An 18,528-nucleotide genomic window follows, 5' to 3' on the forward strand; every position below is an offset into this window, starting at 1 on the left:
AATTTGAATAAGAAACAGAAAATTAAGACCCTGACGTAATATGTTTTACCTAATGAAGAGAAAAATTTAAATGTAATAAGCAAGGCTTTGCTAAAACTTATACATTCATACATCACGGATCCTGCTTAAATTAATCTAACCCTTCCAGAAAGGAAATTTGCAGTATGTTGCAAAATACATAGAATATAGTATCCTTTAAATTTATAATTCCATTCCAGAAATGTGCCCTAAGGAACAATTTAAATATGGGATAAAATAATTTTCATGATATCATTTGGTTGAGGGAAAGGGCCTGGCCTGTGTGGCTCAGTGGTTGAGCCTAGACCTATGAACCAGGAGGTCACACACACAAAGCGAAAGGGCCGGTGCACTGCTAATCAATGAGAACTGAATACATAATTCAGAAAGATAATAACTTGCTGTATTTTCTTTTTCAGCATTTGCTCCAGTAGCAGCTGGTGAGTTCATTGTCTTTCTCGGTTTCCCCGGCCCTGTTACATCTGGGTTCCTCTGTTTGCACTGACACTCTTGACACCTGACCACACTGAGCCCAGAGAGTCAGGTCCATCTCTTCCCTCCATGTTTTCTTTAAGTTACAGTGGTTTGGGGTTAGGGGGGTCGGGGGTGGTTTCTTTTTAGTTTTGGTTTTGGTTTTGGTAAGTCAGAGGCCCACAGGAACAGGAATCAATGTGTCAAGAACAGAGGGAAAAAAAAGTTGTTCATTTGTTTAGAGAATTAGGTTATGGAAGAGAAACAAAAGGACACAATGCTGGCAAATATGTGGGGGTGAGAAGACAGGAAAGACCAAAGAAATAACACACTAAGACTTTTATATTTCAATCTGAAGCTACAGGGTCACAAAATAAAACTCCAAAACATAAAAGGTGAAAAAGTTAAATGAGAAGATATGAGTAGAAGGAGGGACAGACTGCACAATGTAAACAAGGGAAACACTAAGTGAAACAGAGTGGAAGACAGAAGAGGTCGGGCTTTGCCCTCCCTGTGGAGTTTATCAGACGTAAACCTGGACCATCACTGCCGCTCAGAGAGTAAGGGTTAGGAGCAGCACTTAGAAAGCCTTTTTGGACTTCTCCCTGAATAAATTGAGTTGGTACTTGCCCTTAATAATGCTCAGGCAAACAACAAACCTTTGTGTTTCCATTTTTTAAAAAAAACACTGTTGGTCTAAATGTACCAATTAAAAACCAAAAATTAATAAAACATAAAATCAAAGCTGAACTAAATAAATGGAAAGATATTCCAAGACTCAAAATTGTCAAAATGTCATTTTTTCCCAACGTGGTCTGGCCACAACATCCTTTAGATAATCAGAGCCATTGGCTGGAAAATGGCACTTTTGATTTCCAAATCTTAACTGATCTCGACAATTTAATTCAGCGTAATGGCAAGTGGTCCGAGGTTCCATATGTCCAGGCTTTCTGAACACTTAGATCTTGTCCTTTCCTCTGTCGGTCCGTCACCTCTTTTCAGATCCTACTTCTTAATGAGAAAACTCCTGAAACTCAATCCCCTTCGGTAATTAATACACCAGTCAATGACACCTCCCCCCCCCGCCCATAATGTTACTTCCTCTGACTCTGCAGACCACTTTCCCCCATCATCCCCCTCCATATGCAATCCCCTCTTCGCCTTCCTCAACCTCACCCGCTGCCCCCTTTCACTTCTCCACTTCTTGTTAAGCCCCCTTCTCAACCCATCCTCTATCCCTCTATGCCCTCTAAGGACCCTGCACCAAGGGAGCCTGTCACTTCCACTCAAACCTCCATGCCATCTCCCCCCAATACTTGTTCTTGGGGCCCCCCTCCCGCTGAGACCAAAGCTCCCTCCCCCTTGGGTCTGTACACCCTACAGGAGGATGCAGGACGACAGGGCATCATGAGGGTCCACGTCCCATTTTCCTTCTCGGATCTCACACAAATAGAAGAGAGATTAGGCTCCTTCTCGGATGATTCAACCAAATTTACAAAAGAATTTAAATACTTAAACATATGGTCTGACTTCTCCCGCTGTCCGTGCCATCCTTACCTCCACAACCACCCCGAGAAAAAGGGTCGCATTTGGGCAGCTGCTAGGGCTCAGGCTGACAAATTATTTGCTGAAAATTCAAACGAATTTAGGGGAATGCGAGGCACAATGCAATTCCAGCAGCTAGCCAGGCTGGGGCTGTCAGGAGCTTCCCCCACAGGAAGAGGACGGAGCATTTCCTCACTTGTCTTTCAGAGGGAATGTGAAAGGCAGGATTTAAAGCCGTCAACTATGACAGAGTCTCAGAAATCACCCAAATGTCCTCTGCTGGCCTGTCAATCATATTAATATCACATAAAATACACCTCAGAGCAAAAATTTACCAGGGACATTACATAATTATTCAAAGAACAATCAATACGCCAAGAAGTCACAGAAATCCCAAATGTGTACCAGTATGTCCCAAACAACAGGGTTTCAAAATTCATTGGAGAGAAAACTGATAAAGCTGAAAAGAGAAACAGAAAAACTCAAAATTATAGCTGGTGAACTCAACATCCTATTCTCAGCAATTGATAAATCATGAAAGAGGTGAATTAATTAGCCATGCAGATATCTGAGGGGAGAATATTTCAAGCAAAGAGGACAATAAGTAAACCACTCTGGCGTAGAAATATTTTCAGACTCTTTGAGGGAAAGCAAGTGAGGCTGGAGCAGAATGAAAAATAAGGTGAAGGGAAGCTATCAAAGAGTTATAGGGAAACTCTAAGAAAACAATCCCATTCACAACTACCTCAGAAAGAATATAATACATAGGAATAAATTAAACCAAGGATGTAAAAGACCTGTATTCAGAAAATTTTAAGACACTGAAGGAGGAAATTGAATAAGATACAAATAAGTGGAAGCATATACCATGTTCATTGAAAGGAAGAATTAATGTTGTTAAAATGTCTGTACTATCCAAAGCAATCTACAGATTCAATGCTATTCTTATCAAGATACCAATGACGTATTTCACAGAACTAGAACAAATATTCTAAAAATGTTTATGGAACCACAAAAGACCCCAAATAGCAACAGCCATCTTGAGAAGGAAGAAAAAAGTTGGAACAATCAAGCTACCTAATAGCAAACTATACTACAAGGCCATAGTTATCAAAACAGCATGGTGCTGGCATTAAAAACAAGCACACAGAACATTGGAACAGAAGAGAGAGCCCAGAATTAACCATCCACATATATGGTCAACAAATATTGGAGAAGGGGGCAAAACCACCCACAGGGAAAAGGACAGTCTCTTCAACAAGAGGTGCTGGAGAAACTGGATAAATACATTCAGAACAATAAAGTTGAACCCCTATCTTAAACCACTCACAAAAGTTAATTCAAAATAGATCAAAGATTTTCAAATAAAACCTGATACCAAAAAACTTCTAGAAGAAATGTAGATCTTGGCATTGATTTTCTGGATATGACATCAAAAGCACAAACAATAAAAGCAAACACAGATAAGTGGGACAACATCAAACTTAAGAGCTTCTGCACAACAAAAGAAACAACAAAATGAAAGGCAACCTTCAGAATAGGAAAAAATTTTTACAAACTAATTTCAGATAAGGGGTTAATATTGACTTTACTCATATGTGGAATTTAATGAACAAGTTGAACTACCAAAAAAAATAGAGACAGAGTCATAGATAAAGAATAAACAGACACCTCTGGTGGAAGGGTGGTGGTGTGGGGGTTGAGGGTGGAGGGGTTGAGCAAAAAAGAGAGAACTCATGGACATGAACAAAAGTATGGTAATTGTAGGGAGACAGAAGGGGCGAGGGAGGTGGATGAGGGAATAGAGGGGGAAAATGGTGATAGAAAAAATTAATAGAACAGAACAGGAATAGAATAGAATAGAATAGAATAGAATAGAATAGAATAGAATAGAATAGAATAGAGCAGAATAGAATAGAGCAGAATAGAATACTCATACAACTCAATATCAAAAAACAATCCAATTTAAAAATGGGAAGAGGAACTGAAGAAAAATTTTGCCCAAGATATCCGAGTGGACAACATGTACATGAAAAGATTTCAACATCACTAATCATCAGGGAAATGCAAAGCCAACCACAATGAATTAACACCTCACATGGGTTAGAATGGCTACTGTCAAGAACACAGAGATAAGTGTTGAAGAGATGTGCAGAAAAGGGAACTCATACATTGTTGGTGGAAATGTAAATTGGTTCAGCCACTAAGGAAAACAATATTGAGTTTCCTCAATAATTAAAAATAGAACTACCAGAATCTTTACAACCTGGACCCAACAAAATGGCTCCCACCAAGAAGGGTGATGAGAAAAAGCGCTTTTCGGCATCAATAAGGTAATGACCAGAGAACACACTATCAACATTCACAAGCTCATCTATGGAGTGGGTTTCAAGAAGCATGCCCCTCAGGAACTCAGAGAGATCTGGAAATTTGCCATGAAGGAGAGGGGGAACTCCAGATGTGTGCACTGACACCAAGCTAACAAGGCTTTCTCAGCCAAAGGAATAAGGAATGTCCCTTATGTATCTGGGAGTGGTAGTCCAGAACATGTAATGAGGATGAAGATTCACTAAACAAGGTCTATATGTTGGCTACCACTTTCAAAAATCTATAGTTAATGCTGATTGTTGAACAAAGTTATAAAACTACAAAAAAAACCCACAAACAGAAAATAGGTTCTCCAAATGGTACAGCAATTTCCAGTGTACACCAAAGAAAGGCCTTGGGGAGGGGCCAGGAGTTGGGAGGAAGGAGGTCATTGGAGTGGGGAAAGGGGAGAACATCTGTAAAGCTTTCAAAAATAAAGTTAAATTTTTTAAACAAGGAAATGAAAATGAGGTATTAAAGAGATGTATGCACTCCTTTGCTTATTATAGCATTATTCATAATAGCCAAAACATGGAGACAACCTAACTGTCTGTATCAACTGATGAATGGATCAATTAGATGTGCCCTATATACACAGTGGAATATTATTCAGCCATGTGAAAGTAGGACATCTGCAATTTGCAACAACATAAATGAACCTTGAGCATATTATGGTAAACTAGAGGCCCGGTGCATGGATTCGTGCACCAGTGGGGTCCCTCAGCCTGGCCTGCACCCTCTCACAATCTGGGACCCCTCCGGGGATGTCAGACTGCCAGTTTCGGCCCCATCCCCGCAGGCCAGATGGAGGGACCACACACATGCACAAATCTGTGCACCAGGCCTCTAGTATGCATATAAGATCTTTGTTTAATCTCTTCCCGCCCTCTCCCCTCCCCACTTCCCTCTGAGATTCATCAGTCTGTTCCATGTTTCCATGCCTATTCGTTGAGTGCTCCCTGGTGGTCAGTGTGCATCGTGGCTACCAGTCAAATGGTCAAACAGTCAAACAGTTGAACATTTAGCCAGTTACTTAGGCTTTTATATATATAGATGAACAAGACAGAGGAAGACAAGTACTGTATGGTATCATTTGCATGTGGAATCTAATAAAGTCAAACTTATAAAAACAGAAAATTCCAGAGGTTAAGGGATGTGAGATAGGACAGATGTTCAAAAGTACAGTCTTGCAATGAGTCATAAATAAGGCCTAGAATAGCGGTTCTCAACCTGTGGGTCGCGACCCCTTTGGGGGTCGAGCGACCCTTTCACAGGGGTCACCTAAGACCATCAGAACACACATATATAATTACATATTGTTTTGTGATTAATCACTATGCTTTAATTATGTTCAATTTGTAACAATGAAAATACATCCTGCATATCAGATATTTACATGACGATTCATAACAGTAGCAAAATTACAGTTATGAAGTAGCAACGAAAATAATTTTATGGTTGAGGGTCACCACAACATGAGGAACTGTATTAAAGGGTCGTGGCATTAGGAAGGTTGAGAAACACTGACCTAGAAGTTTAATACACAGTATAGTAAATGTAGACAATAATATTGTATTATAATCATCAAACTTGCTAAGAGACTAAAACATATAACTCCAACCACAAAAAAGAAAGGATCATTATGTAACTCTAGAGGCCTAGCATGAAATTCATGCACTGGGGGGGAGGTCCCTCAGCCAGCCTGTGCCCCCTCGCAGGCCGGGACTCCTCGAGGGATGTCCACCTGCTGGCTGCTTACTGCTCGGTTCGCTGCTTCTTAGCGGCAGGCTCCCGGGGAGGTCCCTCAGCCAACCTGTGCCCCCTCGCAGGCCGGGACTCCTCAAGGGATGTCCACCTGCTGGCTCCTTACTGCTCGGTTCGCTGCTTCTTAGCGGCAGGCTCCTTACCAGCAGACTCTACTGCTAAGCTCATTGCTCCTTAGCGCTGCCGCAGAGGTGGGAGAGGCTCCCACCACCATCGCTGTGCTCACTAGCCATGAGCCTGGCTTCTGGCTGAGCGGCTGCTCCCCCTGTGGGAGCGCACTGAGCATCAGCCCGTGGTTGTCAATGTGAATCATAGCAACCAGTCGTTCTGGTCGTTCCACTGTAACAGTCCCTTAGGCTTTTATTATATAGACTAGAGGCCCGGTGCACAAAATTGGTGCATGGGGTGGGGGCCCTCAGCCCGGCCTGCACCCTCTCCAATCCAGGACGCCTAGGGGGATATCCAACTGCCGGTTTAGGCCTGATCCTGCAGGGATCATCCTTCTTGCAATCCTGGACCGCTGGCTCCTAACCTCTCACCTGCCTGCCTTCCTGATTGCCCCTAACCACTCTACCTGCCTGCTTGATTGCCCCTAACCGTCTCTGCTTGCTGGTCTAATTGCCCCCTAACTGCTCCCCTGCTGGCCTGGTTGCCTCCTAACTGTCCAGAAGGAAGTCGGATGTCCAGAAGATATCCGGTCAATTGGTCTAATTAGCATATTACCCTTTTATTAGTATAGATGATCCCTACACTGGCAATCATATTACTATATGTAAATGTGTCAAGTTAATGTGCTGTTCACCTTAAATGTGCAAATATATTTCAATAAAAAGTGTTTAAATAAAGCAGCTAATTACAAATTCTTTTTAAACTACAACAGGACAAGAGCAGTGGAAGTTTCCCACATTTAAATAAATGGAACTTAAATGCATGACACAGATTCTACCCAGTGCAGAGACTTATGGGATGGAAAATATAGGAAATTCCAGTATCTACTGATGTGTTTGTCTTTATCTCTTTCAGTTGACGATTCTGGAAAAATCAGTAAGTTTGGATCATTTCCTTACCTATTACTGTATCCAGGACCCTTGAGATTTTGTTTCCAAATTTTTTTGTATTCCACATTCTTCTAACTTAGTCATTATTTCTTAAATTATATTCTCATACTTTGATTCTCTCTTATCTATGTTTATTTTATAACAAAATAGAATGGTCTTATATTTTATTTGGGCTATTTACTGCCAAAGATTGTTGGCACATATTCCCCTCAAGTCTACCCACAAGATAGCCTGTTTTCCTTGTGCTATAATCTGGCAATGAATAATTTTTACTAAAAAAGAAAATCCTCTAAAACTGATGTAAAGAATAGGTGTCAGTCATCTACTGATGGGCACATGGGCTATTTCCAGAGCTATTGTAAATTGTGCTGCTATGAACATAGGGGAGCATACATTCTTTCTGATTGGTTCTTCAGGTTTCTTAGGACATATTCCTAGTGGTACATTTACACAATGGAATATTATGCAGCAGTAAAAAAGTAGGATCTCTTACCCTTTTAGACAGCATGGAGGAACCTGGAGAGTAAGTTAAGTGAAATAAGCCAGTCAGAGAAAGAGAAGTATCATGTGATCTCACTTATATGTGGAATCCAATGAACAAAAACTGATGAACAAAATAGAAGCATAGAACAGACTGTCAAATCTCAGAGGGAAGGTGGGGGGCGGGGTGGGAGATATTAACCAAAGAACTTGTATGCATATATGGACACAGACAATAGGGTGGTAAAGGCCTGGAGGAGGGGGTACAACAGGTGCAGTCTAGAAGGAGTCAATGGGGAAGGGAAAGGCATTTGTAATACTTTCAACAATAAAGATTAATAAAAGATATAGATTAGCTATGCATGTAAAAAAGAATAGGTGTCAGGACAAGACACAATTTTGACAATTGACCAACAACACACATTTTCAAACTGACCTGAAGAAGAATGGGGGGGAAAAAACTGACTTGTGAAAACAATGAAAGTAGGAAATTACAATGGGAAGGTATGAAATTAGTAAAGCGGATATTGCTTATCAAGGATTCAATCCCACACACTAACTAAATGACACCCTAGAGTTGCTGTGGAGGAGGATGTAGAGCGTGGGCCAGCAGCAGTCCTGGGGCTGAAATCACTGGGGGATTCCACATCCCCCGCTGGTCCTGCAGAACATTTACCCACAGAGGGCATCATTAGAACTGGGTTCTCCTTGAGTTAGAAAATTCCCACTAATCTTTCTTTTGTGTTTTATTTTTAGCATTATCTCCTATGGGTAAGTTCCTTATCTATTCTTAAATGATATTGTACATTGTTTATAGTTATTTTCTGGCCTGGCTGTTTCTACTCCCAAAATACATACTTGTGCTTCTAAGGCCATTTTAAATGTCCCCATTCTCCAAAATGAAGCAATACTTTCGATAACTATTTTTGGAGAGATTGCTGTAGAGGAGATGAAGTTCATACAAAAGAGTGGCATGATCTCTGGCCATCTTCCTGACTCTGAGTCTCCTCACTGACTCCCAGCAAAACACGATAAAAGAAAGATTGGTTCTGAATCCCATTAGTTCCTCACTGCTAATTCAAAACTCTTTTTCAGTTGTAAGTAAAGGCCTACTGTATCATATGAATAGAAAAAAATGGTTCAGAACAAAATCTTATCTATTTTCTATTGCCTCTAAATAACTTACTTTGAGGGGTAGTAGGTATTGAACACCTACTATATACTAGGCACTGTGCTAGGCATTTTCAAACCCCGTAAGTATCTCTTATTCTTACCATAGCCCTGCTTGGTAGCTATTATTACCCCCTGCTTTACAGATCAGGAAACTGGCTCAGACATTTACAAGGTTAAAGAGTTGGTAAAAAGCAGGATGCAAACACAGGGCTTCCTGTCCCAAAGTGAACACACCTTCTACCTCTACGCACTGCATCTTACACTGAACCACAAATGCCTTTGTTGTGATTACTCCGGAAGCCTTATCTATAAAGCAAATATTTGTAAATACAAATATGCATCTACTAGAGAAGCTGTACATTAAATGCACTCAAAAGGTTAAAAATAAAAGGCATCCATTTAAATTGATGCGTGGCTTTTAACTGTTTTCTAAATTCAAATTTCTCTATGTCCGGATTATTTCATGTAGGCTCAGCTCTTCAAGGAAATCCATCATATAAAATGAAAGAGAAAGGCAATTTTTAAAACTCTGTAAACATATACTAAGAAGCAAGTAAGACTGAGATGTAGTGAGATACACTCAAGCATCTCAAACATTCTAACCGCTGGCAAACACAAAAGATGCTCCTATTTAAACCTCACTCTTCTTCCTCAGTTCCCACCGGAACGAGGGTTGGCTTGTGGTTGGGGGAGAGGCCGTGAAGTTGGGAGAGAGGGCATTCCGAGCAGTCATGAGGGGCCTGCTCCCCAAGTGCCCTCCCCACCTGGGGACGGTGATAAGACCAAGCATGTCCCTTAAAGAGGAAGGGGCGACGAGAAAGGCTCACAGGCCAAGTCCCTTCCTAGAAATGAATTCGTTCTTGGTAAATGTTTTTCAATTGCCAGAAATACAATCTGGTTAACTTTTTCATTTCTTTACTTTAAAAGATATATTGTGATTGACAATATTTCAAACATGTTCTTCCCTGTTAGTATTTTTAATAAAAGAGGTTAAGGTTGGATTCCTTTATTCAAAGAAAGATTTATGACACATCAGCCCATCGGACTCGATCACCTCTCAGGTTGAGGCCCTTATTTTCTCTCCTCTACAGTCAGCTGATAAGTGTGTGACCTTTTAAATGCTGGTTCGTGGCCTGAGAACCAGGACGCTTCATCTCTCAAATCTTCTCCAGCCCAGGTCTGACTGTGCTCTCACTGGCGGGCACTGGGTTAAGAACCAAGTCATGTTAGTCTCCTAAGAAAGCCCCTGGTCTATGTTCTACATTATTTAAGAATCATAACAATTAGGATGATTAAATGTGATAGTTATTTCTTGATACCTTTCTGCTTTGACAAAACTTATCCAATTAAAATATTTTTTTCAATTTAAACTTTTTAATCAGCCTGAATACATTACAATGATTGTCAAGGTCTTGATTAAATCTTTTAATTTTATTAGAATTTTGTTGTATAAGCTACCACCTGCAATGAATGGACACTTAGCCAGGATTTACAAAGATTTGTATTATGGAACTTGTGGGGAGCAAGGGGGAGGAAAGACTGATGCACCATCTAGAAATCTGGAAGAAGGGAAAGAGGAATTTAGGGTTTGGTGGAATGATGATTTGTGCCTTCCTTCTGTAATACAAAGTTGAAATAAAGGGAACCTCACTTTATGGGATAACTAGATTCCTAAAAAATACATCCCCAGCAAAACTAATTTCTTACATTTAGTTTGAGATCAAAAATATTTGGCAAAAATATTAAAACATTCAAGGGTATGAAGATCCTATGAGAAGTGACTGGAGGTATTTTGTAATGGGAAAAATAATAAACATTTTATAAATTCTACAAAATTGTAGCTAAAATAGACACTGATTGTTTCCTTAAATACTAGAATACTTCATTTTGATTGACAGAATCTATATTATTTAGGAGGTAAATTTAGGTTAAAAATGGGTAATGCAGTAGTATAAATGACAGTAAACAAGGAATAAGTTACCTCCAAGAGATGGTAAAACTAAAAATTATTCATAAACTAAGAAAAGTCTGTTTGTTTCGAAGTACATTCCATTGAATTCATAAAGTTAGACGCTTTGGTGGAAAAATACACTCTCTTCACTCCACACCACACCCCAAACAGAAGCTGTCCACTGGTGATACTGACAGATAGCAAGATATCCTGGGCTGTTTTTCTCAGTACAGAAGGACTAGGGATATAGTACCACTGGCTTTCATTGGAAAATTGGAAATGCGTTTGTCTAAAATAAAATATCTAGTTTCTATATCTTAATGAACAAGATAGTGAGGAAAATACACCAAAAAAATAAAAAATAAAAAGTTCAGAAAGCATTAATGCAGAGTTTCAAATATAATTTTTATTTTGGTGTCAAAAGTTTAAAATGTCAAACAGGAAACACTGCACTACGACATCCATTTTGATCCATAGTTACCTCTCTCCCTAATACAGGTGTGTCTCACTTTTTAGTACTGATAAAATACAGTGCTATATATGTCAATTTTTCAAACAACAAACTCTAAATGTACCAAAAAGCTTTTAATATTGAAAAAGTCAAATAATTAGTTATTATGCAAGAAGTCTTCCTGTCATGTATATATTATTCCTCTAAATTATTTGGTTGGAACTAAGAATAACTCGTCTTAATAGTTTTGAGAAAGTTTTTGCCTGGTCTGTCTCATTTGGTTGTAGTAATAGCCAATACTTACTGACTACTTACTATGTCCCATGCGCTGTACTGAGTGCTTTACTTAGATGATATTATTTAATCCTCACAACACTTTTGTGAAGAAGTTACTACTATTGCTCCCATTTTACAGATAAAAAAGTAAAGTTTGCAAAAGGTCACCCAGCTAGTTAGGTATGGAGCCAAGATTTGAACTAGTCTGACTCTAAAAGCCATCCTCCTTAAACTATCTGTCTAGAAAACTTAACTCTACAAAGTGGGCAGAGCAAACAAACTAAATATGAGGTGTGAGTCTTTGGGGGTTAACTGACTTACCTAAATAAACCCTGCTGGCAGGAATACTAAACCCAGGTGTTCTGATTCGGCTTTTAAATTCAGTATTCTTTCTACTATATTAATATTAAATGTTAGCTTTGTTCAAAGCAAGACACACCTCTGCTCCATGGCATGAATCCACACAATTCTCCTTGATAGCACCGATTTTGTTTTTCTTAATTCAGACAGTCAAGTTGCTAAAAAAAAATAATAATAATAAAATTTTAAAAGCTAGCTAACAAATTCAATCTTTTTAGGTAACACATAAATAAGACATAGCAGAGCTGCTTTGCCTAAACATAATAAAAGGTCCCTGAAATTTTTGCAAAGTGAGTTAGCCGATATTGCAAGAAACAGTCTAGTAGTAGTGATTAAAACTGAACTCTGGAGTCTAACTGCTCAGTTCAAATCCTAGCTCCACCACCTGCTAATTTCATGACCATATTCACATTTATTTAAACTTTCTGTGCCTCAGTTTCTTTATCTGTAAAATGGAGGTAGTGATAGTACTTACCCTAAATGGTCATTGTGAGGATTACATAAGTTAATGTGTATAAAGTGCTCAGAACAGTGAGTGCCTGGTATGTGGTGAGCACTTAATTAATATCAACTAGCACTATTATTACTTTTGCACAATGAAATGTGCTTTTATTTAATATGGAAAGTATATTTTGAACTTCCTTTTTCTATTTTAAGAAACAATATTGTTTCTTTCCACAATTGTTTCTAAATTTAAATTATATTTCTTTTCCGAATACATCCTTCTTTAGCTATTATCAGCATTATTCATTTGGTAGAACATACTGAACAAATGTCAGCTCGCTTATACTACATTTTACTTTATCTTTCATTAATCTTCCAATTTATCGAAAGAGTCTGGAATGTTATCAACACTTAATATAATTTCACATGTAGCATTCCACCATTTTATATTTTCAGGAAAAACTCAAGTTATCTCCAGTCTGTCAGTTTTAAAACACACACAAAAAAGAAAGAAAGAAAAGAAACCAATATCAGGGGGGGAAAGTAGGAATAGAGAGAAAGTACTTATCTGAATTGTGCACTTTTGTTGTGTGCTCAGTTATATTTCCAGGTTACATGGATGGAGAACTTGCAAAAAAATCAGATCCCAGAGTCTCGATTCTAAAAAGTGGAGGCACTGCAAAGTCTAAGAGTAGCGAAGACAAAAACAAGGAAGCACTAAAGAAGGAAATCTCCTTCACAGGTTCTGATCAGTCCTTGGCGCACAAAACAGAGAAGGAAAGAAAAGCAAAAGACACTGATTTGGACACAGGGAAGATAGACGTGGAGGCCAAGGTAAAGGGGAGCGACCTGGGGATGCCGACAAGAGAGGAAGCCCAAGTAAAGGCGAGTGAGGCCGGGATACCACAAGGACCAGCATCTCAAGAAAAGGAGAGTGAGGTGGAAATACCACAAGGACCAGAATCTCAAGTGAAGGAGAGTGAGGCCAAAACACCAAAAGGACCAAAAGCGAAAGTAACGAAGAGTAAGGCTGGGACACCACAAGGACAGAAACCTCCAGAAAACACTGGGAGTTCTGAAGCTAAAGGAAACCAGGCCAAAGAAAAGGAAGATGCAGGAAAGACTAAAGATACGAAAGAAACTGATGCCAAAGACAAGAAAAGTGGTGAAGGAAAGGACCAAGTGAAGGGAAAGAAAGAACCACAAGTCAAGCGTAAAAAAGCAGAAGCAAAAAAGGAGACGGGCAATTAAATGAAGGAAGTACAATGAAAGGAGGAAGAGTGAAGATAAATGAAAGGAAAGCCCGTAAGACAACTGATTATTTTGGATCCTATCGCCCAGATCCGAGTCATACCCCAGCCATTGCTTGAATGGATTATAACTATAGAATGCTTATGATCCATGTATCTGAAGTTTCTACTCTTTAGAAGTTTCACCATTTTTAGACCTCTCAGCCACAAACCTGTTTCCAACCTTTTTATAAGTTGATACTTATATTACTTAGTCAAGAAAGCCTGGATACTTTCTGAAATAAAACATTTTTATTAAAAACATGTATAATGTTTTTTGACAAATATTATATTTGTGATAGCTTAACCAACCAACCAACAAATTTTCATGGTGGGCCTAATGCTTGCAAGGCACTGTTCTAGTAATATGGGATATACGGAAACAAGGTCAGAGTCCCTGCAATTAAATTGCTTGTAACATATATAGGGACATAATATGACAATTTTTAAAAAATAGACTAGGGTCAGAATGTAGTTTAGATGGACAATATAATAAAAGTTATCAACTTCTTGGTATAAGAAGGCAAAGAGATTATCTTCGTGGGGAAGGGAAAGATGGTGTGTGACATGTCTCAAAAGATGGATAAGATGTTGCTAAGCTGATGGTGTAGAAAGAGCAAAAAAAAAAAAAAAAGGCAAAGGGGTAAAGACTGCTGTGCCATGCTCCAGGGGAAGAAGGAACTGAATTGTTGCAGCAGGTTTATGGGAAGTATTCTGGGGTACAATCTTGAAAAGGGGGGTTAAAAGAAAATTCTGAAAGGATTTGCAACACAAGCTTGGAATTGTATTATACTCATCAGGAAAATGGAAGCTTTCTGAGGTATTTGTGAAGAAAAGTCAAATGAATAAGGTTGCATTACTAAAATGATAATTTTGTGACTGTGCAAAATAGAGTGAAAAGGAAAAACATCATAGGCAGTAAATCTAGTTAAGAGGTGCTTGGAAGAATAAGTGGTGGAAAGAGAATAAACAGAAGGATGAGATGTGAGATATTTTTTCAATGAAGAATCACTACTTCATGATGACTGACTACATATGAGTAAGGGGGAAAAATTTATGACTCCATAACTTTTGAAACTGGGTGACAGAAAACCAATAACAAACTAGGAGCTAGTTTTAGGACAGGGAGGGAACAACAAATTGAGTTTGAAGGGGCAAACAATAATATTTATTATTCAAGAGAGATCTGGAGTCAGTCCAAAAGAGGTAACAATTGAAGGCCTAAGAGTAGGAGCTCCCAAAGGAGCAAGTACAGAGCTATAGCAGAGGTAGAGCTAGAGCAGGTGCAAGAACTACACCTGTGATATGTAGTAGGCTGAAGGAGAAAACTTACTAAGTCAGGAAGATAGAGGGAAAACCTGCACAATGAATGAGTTGCAAAAAGAAAGGATGATTATAGGATAGCCGAGACTTCGAGGAGACTAAGGACTGAAAGTCACCATTGCAGGGGCTATTTGTAGATAGCTGACGAACTTGTAAAGAGCACTTTCCAAAGACAGGTAGCGAGGAGGTTTTCAGAAATTTTATTTTTATACTATTCACTCTGTGCTGGTTAGTCCTTACTCTGAATATTATACTCATTTTTGTCATGGGATATGGATAAATGAAAGTACCTTCAGATGACAGATGATGATAGTAAGGGGACCCAAATCATTTCAAGAGAGTAGGCAGTTCCACAGTTTCACCTGGGGGAGAAAAACATACAAGGAGACAATAAGAATTATTTTCAAATATATGAATGTCCATCATGGATTAGGGTATTTTGTATGGCTCCAAGGAAATAACACCAATGAATGAAAGGTTCAAGGTAACAGCTTTTTGTCTCAACGTAAGGGAAGTGTTGAAGACTGGAAGAGATTAAGGCTGCGTGATCAGCTCAGCCGGTGTGGCTCAGTGTTTGAGTATAGACCTATGAACCAAGAGGTCCCGGGTTCAATTCACAGTCATCGCACATGCCCGGGTTGCTGCTCGATCCCTAGTAGGGGGCATGCAGGAGGCAGCTGGTCGATGCCTCTCATCAGTGTTTCTATCTCTCTCTCTCTCTTCCTCTCTCAATAAGAGACTGCATGATCTTTGGTGGATGTGTTGTGGAAGAGCTTCTTAGGAATCAGCTGAGTGGTTGGAGTAGATTATTTTATGAGTCTATAATTTAGAGTGTAAAATTATTTTGGACTCACCAGATGTCTTCCAAGGAACCTTTTCAAACCAATCTAATATGCTAGAATCCTATAGAGAGGTTTGGCAAGAGAGCCCATACTTTAGTCCCTGCCCAACGTATAAAATGTTTCATAGATGGCTCGTTCTAAGTAACTATAGGCTGCAGACAGCAGCTCCACAGCTTCTAGCACAATTCAAACCACTGTGTGGATCCCCACCACATGCTCACAGCCCAGCCACAGGGAAAGCCTAAGTTACTAGTAATTTTAGAGGTCACAAATGAACCACATCGATTTAGCAAGACTGCACTGCAAATAAGAGGGCAGGATAAAACTATGGAACATGGCATTTTTATATTGTAAACTACTTCCACGACTCTGGAACATTCACATTTAGAGATTTTACCAGCCTTAGTTGACTTATCTTTCCTATATATTATGCTATTACCAGGGGGAAATGTGACAAGAAGGCTTTTCATATAGTTAAAGATATTCAGGTTTTCCTGACCCGTAAGTCGCTTTTCCATAGCTCTCTTTGGTTCACCTGCCAGCTAGCTAGCAGGTTTCAGAAGGCTCTGAGAAATTCAGCTTCTCTCAGATTGCTGCTAAGAAGCAGGGACCCTGACAAAATCAACTACAAAAAACAATAGTCCAGCTCAGGTGACTCCATATCTGAATGCATATCCCACTGAACCAAGGACTCAAAAGAGATGAACTCATAGACACCTCTCTGTATCACCTCTATAATGTCCAACTCGCAGTGAAAACATTCCCGTTATGTCAGTGAAGGCCAGTTAAGTCATGGAATAGGAATTCCAACTGTGAGAACTGTGTGAACCATCTAATGGCCACCAAAAACAGGCCAGTTGAAAACAAATGTTAATCCTCTAAGATTCAAGAATGGAAATATAAAAGGCCTCCAGAAAAATGAAAGAATAAGGGTGAACTATCAAAATTACACCATGTTTAGCAAAATGATGCAATGATATTAAGAAAATTAATAAGTATATGTACTTTCAACATAGTTTAGATATAAAGGTAGAACTTAACAGAAAACTAATGACAAAAAATTTTAATTTACAGATAAACTAATACAAATGTCAAACAAGCTGTTCACAAAACAAACAAAAACATACATCAAAAACTTCAAGTTGGTTGCTAAGAAAGTAGACCTTAAAAAATCTCATTACAAGGGAAAAAAAGAAAATTTGTAAGGTGATGAATGCTAACTAAACTTGTGATAATCATTTCACAATATGCACATATAGGGTGTCCCAAAAATGTATACATGCACTTTGAATAATTACAAAGGCAGTGTTTATTAAAATATATTTCATTTTCAAAATTGAGCTATCAGCTGTTAAAGTATGTATACATTTTTTGGGACACCCTGTATATCATTATATTTTTGCACCTTAAACTTATACACTGTTATATGTCAGTTATATCAATAAGCCTGGAGGAAGGGGAAATCAAGTCTTACACCTTAAATATATACAGTTTTTGTCAATTATATACTAGCAAAGATGGGAAGAAAAAAAAGAATGAGTGAAAGCCTCACCATTAGTTACTTTATGTTTAGGAGAACAGCATAAGGAAATAAAAGCAGGAAAGTGAGTTAAAAGATAACAAAACTGAATAAGAAATGCAAAGATATTAGGAAATCAGCAATTTATATAAAATTACTGTGCCTGGTATTAATTTAAAAAAATATTTTTAAATGGAAAATACATTTCCTAGACTAGAATTGCATTAAAAATGTGATCTCTCATTGCCTCAAAATATCTCTCACCCCAGGTTGTAACTGATGTATCTAAGAAGTAAATGCAGGGAGCTGGTAAAAGGGAAGAAGGATAGAATTTAAAAACAGGATCCAAAGAGAGAAAAGGATAAGCTGAAAAGTTGATTAGACTATTCAGTTTTATATTTAACTAGTAGCCCGGTGCATAAAAATTTGTGCACTCGGGGGTGAGGGTGAGGGGTGGGGCCAGCCCCCTCAACCCGACCTGCACCCTCTGTCATGTTCCGGGATCCCGGCCACTCCTGGCCTAGGCACAGGCCTACAGGCTTGGGCGGCCTGGCTCCCGAGGCCCCATTTTATCAAGAGAACAAAGTCAGTGTTAGTTACAGCCCTCACCAAACCCAGTACACTGCATCTGTGCATACAACTGCCTCGTTCATGTGCCTGCTTCACCCTACTGAATTACTAACATCTTGAGGACATAGCTCTGTCTTATCCTGCTTCAACTTCAGTGCCTGGCCTGGTGCCAGGGACCTGAGAGGGTTTGCTGAGTGAGTGAGTGAATAATGAGTGAGTGAATGAGTGAATGAATTTGCAAGTAAGTGAATGAGCAAGCAGCTACGGGTGGGAACTTCTGCCGTGTTGCCATGGCAACGCGGCAGAAGTTCTGGCCCCACTCCCAGCTGCCTGAAGCCCACCCCGGGGAGTTCCCGCCCTGTTCCCAGCGGTCCCATGCCCCTCTCCCAGCTGCATAGTTCACACAGGACAAAGGCAGCCCGGGTTCCCTGCCTTTGCCCTGCCACCTGGCTCTTGCCTGCCGGCTGGGTTTCCAATCACCGTCAGCGGCAGGCGGCTTCTTCCGTCCTTCCCCTTTCGCCTCCCATCATTGTGCCTATGTATGCAAATTAACCACCATCTTTGTTGGCAGTTAACCACCATCTTTGTTGGCAGTTAATTTGCATATCACCCTGATTAGCCAATGGG

General features: G+C 39.5%; 1 protein-coding gene across 1 annotated transcript; it reads left to right on the forward strand.

The window, feature by feature from the left end:
• Positions 1 to 7,091: 7,091 nt before the first annotated feature.
• LOC102244316 (chromosome unknown open reading frame, human C6orf10) lies at positions 7,092 to 13,609 on the forward strand. The gene is made up of 2 exons (XM_014539023.1): positions 7,092 to 7,209; positions 12,957 to 13,609. Exons 1-2 carry the CDS (start codon positions 7,092 to 7,094, stop codon positions 13,607 to 13,609), a joined length of 771 nt encoding a protein of 256 aa, XP_014394509.1.
• The last annotated feature ends 4,919 nt before the right edge of the window (positions 13,610 to 18,528 follow it).

Source organism: Myotis brandtii, unplaced genomic scaffold (assembly GCF_000412655.1).
Source record: "Myotis brandtii unplaced genomic scaffold, ASM41265v1 scaffold2076, whole genome shotgun sequence".
Lineage (NCBI taxonomy): Eukaryota > Metazoa > Chordata > Mammalia > Chiroptera > Vespertilionidae > Myotis > Myotis brandtii.